The following is a 9,561-nucleotide window of genomic DNA, read 5'->3' as shown; positions in this document are numbered from 1 at the left end:
TATTGATTCTTGTATCCTGCAGAAATGGGAAACAAAGCAGGAATTTCTAAAGACATGAGTGCTAAGTTCTATACGCAATAAATATAAATTTTAAATTATGCACAGTAGACACAAAAAAGCATTGACGCAGAGCATAGAGTCATTAATTGCTTCTGTCTTCAACACAGATGACCAAGGGGGTCTCAGTGCCCTGAGCTGGAGGACCACGACTGAGAGAATGATGAACTCCCAGTCAACCCTGAAACTGTACAGGATCTGCTGCTCCAGCTGGATCCCTACAAATCTGATGGGATTCCCCCAAGAATCCTCAAAGAGCTGGCTGATGTCATCACAAAACCTCTCTTGATGATTTTTGAGCAGTCTTGAGAATATAGAGAGGTCCCAGCTGACTGGAAGCTGATGGACGTTGTCCTGATTTTCAAGATGGGCAAGAAGGAGGACCTGGAAACGACAAGCCTGCCAGTCTTACTTCAACACCTGGTAAAATTATGGAGAAAATTATTCTATGAAGTATTGAAAAACATCTGAAAGACAACACTGTCATTGCTGACAGCCAGCACAGCTTTATGAGAGGAAAGTCCTGCTTATCAAACCTGATTTCCTTCTATGAGAAGGTAACCCACCTAGTTTATCAAGGGAAGCTAGTTAATGTAACCTTTTTTGCATTTCAGAAAAGCTTTCAATATTGTCTCTCACAGTATCCTTCTGAACAAACTGTCCAGCATACAGCTGGATAAACACATAATGCCATGGATAAGCAATTGGCTAAGGAGTTGAGCACGAAGGGTAATAGTGAATGGCTTGACATCAAACTGATGATCTGTCACTAGTGGGGTTACAAAGGGCTCCATCTTAGGCCCTGTGCTCTTCAACATCTTCAGAAATGACTTGGATGCAGGACTGGTAGGGATACTAAGCAAGTTTGCAGATGACACAAAACTCAGAGGAGCTGTTGGCTCCCTCTCTGCAGGGAGGCCCAACTAATTAGAGGACTGGGCAATCACCAACCATATGAAGTTCAACAAGGAGAAGTGTTGGATTCTGCACCTGGGATAGGGCAACCCCAGATGTACAGACAGACTGAGGAATGAGATGCTGGAAAGCAGTGCTGTGGAAAGGGAGTTGGGGGTCATGGTTGATGGCAAGTTGGATATGAGTCAGCAGTGCCCTGGCAGAGAGGAGGGCCAACCATGTCCGGAGGGGCATCAGGCAAAGCATCGCCAGCCAGTTGAGGAGGTGATTGTCCTGCTCTGCTCCACGCTGGTGCCGCCTCACCTTGCATATTGTGGCAGTTTTGGGCATCATGATATAAGAAAGATATTAAGCTATTAGAGAGTGTCGAAAAGAGGGCAACAAAGGTGGTGAAGGGCCTCGAGGGGAAGCTGTATGAGGAACAGCTGAGGCCACTTGGTCTGTTCATACTGGAGAAGAGGAGACGGAAGGGAGACATTGCAGTCTACAACTTCCTTGTGAGGGGAAGAGGAGGGGCAGGCACTGATCTCTTCTCTGTGGTGACCAGTGACAGAATCCGAGGGAATGGCTTGAAGTTGTGTCAGGGGAGGTTTAGGTTGGATATTAGAAAAAGGTTCTTCACCCAGAGGGTGGTTGGACACTGGAACAGGCTCCCCAGGGAAGTAGTCTCAGCACCAAGCCTGACAGAGTTCAAGAAGCATTTGGACAATGCTCTCAGGCACATGGTGTGACTCTTGGTGATGATCCTGTGCAGGGCCAGGAGTTGGACTTGATGATCCTTGTGGATCCCTTCCAACTTGGTATATTCTGTGATTCTGTGATCTATGGTGTAGCTTCCAGATAAATTTACCACAGTTACCTCAGGTAGGTCTTCAGCTTTACTGACAACAGAAAAATACAGGAAATACATAAAAGCAAGCCACAAATAGTTCACCTTTTTTTTCTGAAGATTTATTCAAATAATACAAATCACATAACAACTTAAAATAACTGCATTCCTAGCCCAGTTTTGCGTTTAGTATTTCCAGGGGAAAAAAAATCTTAAATTTAAGAGAATGAAAACAATATGCCTTAAAGTTGTATAAAAAAGTAAGAATGGTGGAGCATAAAGAATTTTCAAATTTGGATGGTTTTCTCTGAAGATTTGCTGTTCATTGGAGGCAAAGAAGTGTCTGTCCATCTTTTTGAGTAAGAAGTGTTTCCCTTCCAACTTGAAGATCCAATTTAATACACATTATAATAAATCTCTCTTCCAAAATTACTTGGATGTGCTAAAAATTAGAAAAGAAACATGGAAATGTTTTGGCAATAGGAACTGTAAATCGTACGTTTCTCCCTTCATCAAACAAAAAACAACTTCTCTATTCTTTCCAGTTTAACCCAAGGGATTTTATAGATGCCAAGCCTTATTTTACATCAATAAATCCAACAAGAGAAGGCGCACATTGGGGTTCCTCATACGTAGGCAAAGGTCTGACAGGAGGCCACATTCACTTCTAATATGTCATTCACACTTTGCGTTTCTGCTATGAGCCCTTCTATTCACTTTCAAAACAGTTTCAGCCTGTCTCTGTCCTGACAGGACCTGCTTTTTCATGCTGAAATTCTGGCTTTCTTAAAATCAGCAGAAGTTTTGACACTGAATTCAATTAGGGTCATGTTTTTGCCCTAGTTTTTTGATCATTTTAGTTAATGATTTCGCTTGATCTCTGTATCCTGACTTATACAGACCACTCAGATGAACACTTACCGTTCCTATATGTCAAATAGTTAACTATGTCCTATTTTTTTCTCCCTTTTTAACAAATCAAAGTGTTTGATTTGCTCTCTGCTAACAGAGCTAGGAATAGCATACCCTCGGTCTCCTCGTGCCCTGATTTGCAGTATATTGTATGTTACGAAGGTGTGGAATCGGATTAAAAGCTACAGCACAGTGCTCTGCAGATAAACCCGCTGCAGGTGTGAAGTTTAATAGGATTTTAATTTGGTAACAAGTGAACAAAGTGCAGAAACCTAGAATGGGATTTTCTAGATGAAAAAATGTTATTCGTGCTGAAAGAAAGCAACTGCAAGCTCTGTGATAAGGAATAAAGATCAGGCCAATGCTCTCTGAGCTGCAGTTTTATAGATTATGGCTCACTCAAAACATCTCCGTTACTGCCACTGGTTTCATCAATTCTTAGTTCATACTATGTGTGTTTGGCTATATAGCATTTCATCTGCCACACTTCCCTCTAAGCCAGTGTGTACAAATCTTCTGTTGTCTCACTCCCCGCCCTCTACATTTTTTCATATAAACCCAATGTTTTCGTTGGGAGATGCCACCAACTTCGAATGTATTCTCTCTTCAAAATTACTAACAATTATTTTCATGCTTCAAACTATATTTAAAAATAAGATTAAAAAATGTGCTGCACTATTCAAAATAAATGGAAAAATATAGTCTCTCTGCTGAGGAGTGTAATTTATATTCAGCATGAACTAGGAAAGGAAAACCAAAAACAGATGGGGAAGGAAGAGAAAGAATTAAGGTGACAAGTAAAAGATCATGAAGTGAGCTGCTAATCCACAGACACATATTGGTGCTGCTGATAACAGGGTAAGGTTGGGAGATTCTTTTCTGATTTCTGTTACCAGTCCTCCCTCTTGTTTTTCCAGGGTTTTATAGCACAACTAAGTGGTTAGCACTAATTTCAATGAGGTGAGGGTGGAGGTGCAATGAGCAGACTGTTTTTTTTCCCCCAGCATGACAGACTGTAGAGATGGCATAGAAATGCCTTGTGGGACAAGATTAAAATGCTATGGAGGTTGGTGTTGTTGGCAGTGAATGGAGTAGAGGATGGGAACTGACCAGTGGGTCGCGGAGAGCTGCTGAGGCTGTATGAGGTGAAGCAAAAATTATGAAATAAACCCATTATGCACAGAGCAATATGTTAGGCAGCAGAAATACAGTCCAGGAAACAACAGTGTGTCTGGTGGATGCTGCTAAGGCTGCTGAGGCTTTAGATACCCAACAGAATGGGCTGTGGCCGAAGGGGTATTAGTCAGGAGCAGGGATGCTTGGGAGATGGTTGCTTGGGAGCATGATGATGATGGTGATCAAAAGTTACAGAACAAAAACTCTCGTGTAATGGGAATCTACTCAGAGGATCTACAGAGGTGGCCATACAAACAAAGTGGTGGGTGATGGAGATGCTTTTGGCAGCTGTGTTTTTTATCAACCTATGGAATTAGTATTGACACACAAAAAGAAGGAATCTGCAATGGTTGAGGTGGGAGCTAACACCTGTCTGAAGAACCCAAGTGGGCAGAAATGCTCACTCACTCTATCACAGACCCTGAAGCTCTTTTGAGCTGCAGCTTGAAGTTTTTCAGCTCCCTCAAAAAGTTGAACCACAACATCAACAAACTCTTACCAGAATCTCTTTTTCATCCCACCATTATCAGCATCTTGCATGTGGACTGGTAGAATCCATCATCTGCTGGCTTCTTTAACCTCTAAACATTTTTTACACTCAATCCTTCACTGTGTCCTTTCCTCATCCATAACTTCTCTCAAGTTGTCCTACTCCTCATTTCACATTTTATACCCTTCCTCTCTTATTCTGACACCTCTCATCCCTCATTCTAATCAGCCTCGCTCTGTTCTTGCAATCAGGTATGAAACATGCAAAGCTGATAGGCATATTTATAGGCACATCACTTACACAGACCAAACCTGGGTCAAACCTTTGTCTGTGTCTTGGTCAAATACCTGCAAAAAGCATTGAAATGGCCATAGGAGGCCATACAAAAGCCCATGTGGGCAGCACAGTGAAGAGCATAGGAAGCAGGGCAGATATTGAATGAGATTTCTAGTGGTTTATTTCCTCATTTCTGATCATCTGTGATTTAGAGCTCTCCTGCTAATAGCTGGCACTCAGCTTAGTTTGGTTTTTGACTATAAGGTGGTATGACAGGATGGGTTATTATTTTACATTTGAAAAATAACAAAATCTGTCAAACATGCCCATCACATGTATAAATCATTCTTAGTTTGTCCCCTTCGTACCTGCTTTCTCCCCTCCAACTTTTATTGCTGAGCTAGTCTTAGCATATCCTATGTTTAAGAAATTAGGGTCCCCTAAGGGTTGTTATAACTAATAAAGATGTTTTTAAAACAGTCAGTTTTCCACTCCTGGTCCTAGTATATGGAAACTGAATACCTCTTGAGATTAAAATAACTGCAGCAGGGTCGCCCCAAAAATGTAATTTTCTTTGTGAGTCTTGGTGCCATTAACATTTGTCCTTCACAGTTTTCTGGAAAACACAGTGTTCTCTGAGATTTAAGATAGTGTCTTAAATTTAATTTCTCTTCCATGTTACTGCATGGAAGATAAATCTGAAAACAGCTGAATGTCTAATTCATCGCTTGCATTAAGCACAGAGACTTGATCTACGTTCCCGTATGTCCCTATATTTTAGCCTTGTAGAAGACTCAAAGTCTATCTTGTTTTCTACCTGTATGCCTTACTTTATGCTAGTAAGTTTGGAGCAGCGGACTGACTGCAAGGAAGTCTGGTGGAGAGAAAGGTCTCAAGGATTTAATTTTTCTGCATCTTTTGATAAAATTAACAGATAACTGGAAAGCAGACAATGTGCTCTCGTTGCTTCCAACAGTGAGAAAAGACCACACTGTGCCCTCTCTCTTCTGATCCATAAATACATGCAGCCCATTTTGTCAGCTAGCCCACAGCCTGCTCCCAGCCCACCTGAACAGTACGGCTCTTCCTTAGACAATGCCTGGGGAATCTGATGGAATACCAGAGGTCTGCTGGAAACCTAAGGAGAGATCAGGGAACTGTGGTACTGAACAGGTGGGTGGTGTGGAGATTACAATCCCTTGATAGGATTGTGGGATGGGTGTGAGGTGTGAAGGATGCTTTATGACTACAGTTTTCAGTGACATCGGACGCAGCTCCATGAAAACCTGGATTTCATTAGTTCTACTTTACACAGATAAAAACCCCCAACCAAAACCAGCCCTCCCAATCTCTCCTAATCTACCCAATTTATAACTGGGTTTTTGTCATAGTTTTCTTTTAAGTTAATGTTAATTTCACCTTGCTGACAGTGGCTGTGTTCACCAAACAACTCAGAACTCTGGAAAATATTGCTTAATCCAAAGTTATTCTGGTTCTGCATCACGAGAGCTGTCTGTGGAGCATTGGCTTGAGGCTGATCCTCTGCAAAGCAGGCTGAGAGATGGCTGGGCTCATAAACACACAGAACAGGGACCTCATTTTGCTTTGCAACCAAGGAATTTCCATCTTCTTTCTCCTCCTCTATATAGGTCTGGAAAACGTGAGCCGCAAAATCAACGAGTAGCAAATTCAACAAAAGCCAGGATCCTAGTTTTAAAGAAAAACAAAGATAATTATGACAACCTTTTAATTTGCTTATCTTTATGACATGTTCTTTTTTGAAGGGCTTTGTTATAGTAATGGGCTATATAAAGTAGCAGATCAGCACTCATTTAACAGGACTCACAAAATTACGTACTTTCAGATATCATGGCAAAAGAGGCACCAAGTGCAGATTTTAAACATAAGCAAAAGCTTTTTCCCTTATTTAACTTAGCGAGGAAAGTGTATTTGTGTTCGTTCACTTTCCCGTTCAAGTTTTTCCCCCACATTCACTTCTACTACAAGGCTTATCAATAACAACGTATCATTCCCATTCTTCCCTCAGACAGATAAATCATTCCACCTCTTCCCAAGCAAAACCTCCTACAGACGTTTGTATGTCTTGTATTTATGACATTAAATGGCCTACGCCTACCTTGCAGCCTGAGCCATAACTGCTAAAAGCCAAGAGAGACTCACTGAGGCCATTGACATTTGAATCATACCTTGATTGGAAGCCCTTACAGTAAAAATTAGATCTTCTTCCATGCCATAAATCTGTGTAGGAATTCATGAAGTAATTCATAACCTCTGCATCCCACAAACAAGTTTACATGGACATCAACAAGGAAGTAGCACAATATATATGAACAACCAAGGTTTATAGAGCTTTAAAAATGAAAAATGTCTCTTTTGATGTTATATGTGTCTGAGAAGCTGCTGCTTCTGCTGTTCATCCTTTTGGGGGTCTTTAAACTATAGCAAAGTAGGTGGAAGCACTTGTTTACCTTATGGAAAGGGATTTTTATAGTTGGAGTTGAAAGTATACAGACCTGACACTAGTAGTCCAAGAGTGTTTCTATCAGTCTTTCAGGTGTTTTCAACATATTCAATAAGAGTAAGCATGAAACCAAAGCTACCACTCCAGTTGTCCCTTGGGATAATACAGAGGGACACAGTTTTCAAGAGGAACTAGGCTGAAGCAGCTTGCTTGCAAAGGAGAAATGCACAGGTCACTATCCAGATCTCGTGGCTTGGAATGCCTTGGAAGGTAGACCAGTAAGGAAACAGAGGTGTGTGAGCTGACATGAAACTCTGTGAGGGAAGTATGTAGAGGCACAATTGCTGGAGAGGAGGTGGAGCTGAAGAAGCTGTAGAGGTCCCAGTATCCCTGACTGCGGCTCCACACTTGCTCTGTGCTGCCTTTCAGCAGGGGTAACTGCACAGTTCCTCCAACTGTGCTTAGGCATCACCCATGTGGAGGCTGGGCTGGGCTGGAAAAGGGTAAAAGTCAATTCTAAATTCCGAGGTGTAAGTATGTCAGTATATTATGTGTGCTGGATGTGGCAAACTCCAAGGCAAGAGAGTGAGTCAGAAGTAAGTTTGGTTTTGGTTACTAGTATGTGGTTTATTTTGGGTGTGAGACACACTGCATTTGGCCAGACACACTGGCACTCACACATTTCCCTAAATAATTGTGTGTCCTCAGTGTGGATGCTACATAGTTTGACTTGCAGGATGCCCACCATTCCTGCAAGAAATGCTGAGATTTAAGAAATTTCTGAAAAGCAATGACCCTGAGAACTTTTACACCAGATGGCTTGTTAACAGAACTGCTTCAGCCTGTCTGCTAAAACTCACTATCCGAATGGAATAGAAACATGTGAAAGAAGGGACATCATTATATCAAATAACCCAACACCTTAAAGAACTGGGGTTATTAAGAAAGAGGATAATAATGACCAAATTATTGGAGCATCACAGCAAAAGATTAAAAACCATTTTTAACTCTCTCATATATGAGAATAAATTATATCTTAGTGTTATTTAAGTATAGTAGGAAGACTGTTGTAAGTGAGGTGAAAATATAAACTGTAACTACTTCAAGAAAGGCTCTGCAGAGGAAGACATGCACTTCATCTGTTGCATCCCATCCTTTGACAACTGCAGAACAAGGAGCCAATTCATGAAACTCTTCTTGCAGTGGAAGGAGGGAAGAGGATGTCATCATCATGGGGAATTTCAATAAATATTATGCTTCCAGTACAGTTCTTGGCATTAATTTCCAGCTTCCTCATTGCCAAGAATATTGCATGTAACATCAGAGAGTTTTGTGCAGAACTCCTCTGGAGATGAAGAAATGACTGATTATTTTATTATTACTGTAATGCAGCAGCTGATGGACAAGGGACCCCACTGTGCTCTGTGTTCCTTGCAGACACAGAACAAAACTCTGATCCTGCTTAAGACAGTTTATAATCCAAACATAAGGCAAAAGGTAGCAAGCAGCTTGATGCAGAAGAAGGGTGTGTTCATAGATGCACAAACACAGGCATTATTGGGGTAAGAATACTGAAGAACACATAAGGCAACAACCTTAACAATACCCCTTTATTATGTCTTTGCAGGAAACACATGAAAGTACAGTTTTGAAGGGGCATTTCAAATAAGATAATGAGATTTTCTTTGGCTATTTATGTGAAGCCCCATCCAAAAGAGGAGTTAAAAATAGGAAGGTGCTGCTTTGAAATTCTAAATGGTGGTTCATAGAGTTTGGGATTAGATGCTTCTCACAGGAGATGGTGCATTTCTGCAGAATGAATAATAGAGAGGAGCCTCTGAAAGGTGTTACAAATTACAAGAAAGGCAGTTAGGGTAGAGACTGAACTGATTTAAGACATGGTTGTATCACTTCAAATCACTTCAAGTGAACATGACTGCACAGTTCCTTCACTTCTCCTGCCTTGCACTGGTGTGTTACGGATTTGATGTTTGACAGCTCAGAGCCCTAAAACAGAGAGAAAACTAAGCCAGCTAAAGGAGTGACTATTTTCAGTCAATTTAACACCTTCAATAGGTGTGCTGCTGGCTAGGCAAACATTCGGGTCAGTGTAAGGCATAAGGAAAAAGAGCATTTGGAAGGCGCTGTTGTCAGATGACCTAACTGCCTTTTTGGCAAGTAGTTATCACAGTGACCTACTCTGGCAGAGCAGCTCTTTCTGTAATATATAGAAAGAACTCGAAGGACTTGGAGCTATCCCTTGAGAGACATGGAATGTTTATGGTTTTGGGATATTAGTGACCCCAGCTCTCCATCACACCCTTCTGCTGTGGTGTGCAGCTCTGGTATGGAGAGAGAGCAGAGGCTCTCACTTCCAGGCTGCTGTTCTTCATTTCCCCACAGACAAACTATGACTTCTGCCAA

The 9,561-nt window shown here is 41.5% G+C and overlaps 1 protein-coding gene across 2 annotated transcripts in view; it reads right to left on the bottom strand.

Moving 5' to 3' along the window:
* Positions 1–1,901: 1,901 nt before the first annotated feature.
* Positions 1,902–9,561, bottom strand: part of RFX8 (RFX family member 8, lacking RFX DNA binding domain) — a 33,439-nt gene continuing 25,779 nt past the window's right edge. For both annotated transcript variants that reach the window (XM_017818510.1, XM_017818511.1), the window contains 2 exons: positions 6,075–6,362; positions 1,902–2,243 (listed from right to left, as the gene is read on the bottom strand). In XM_017818510.1, the coding sequence (XP_017673999.1) occupies positions 2,197–2,243; positions 6,075–6,362 (335 nt within the window). In that variant the 3' untranslated portion in view covers positions 1,902–2,196. The remainder of the gene's footprint in view (positions 2,244–6,074; positions 6,363–9,561) is intronic.

Source organism: Lepidothrix coronata, unplaced genomic scaffold (genome assembly GCF_001604755.1).
Source record: "Lepidothrix coronata isolate B3197 unplaced genomic scaffold, Lepidothrix_coronata-1.0 Scaffold68, whole genome shotgun sequence".
NCBI lineage: Eukaryota > Metazoa > Chordata > Aves > Passeriformes > Pipridae > Lepidothrix > Lepidothrix coronata.
This window is presented reverse-complemented; position numbering and strand designations above follow the sequence as displayed.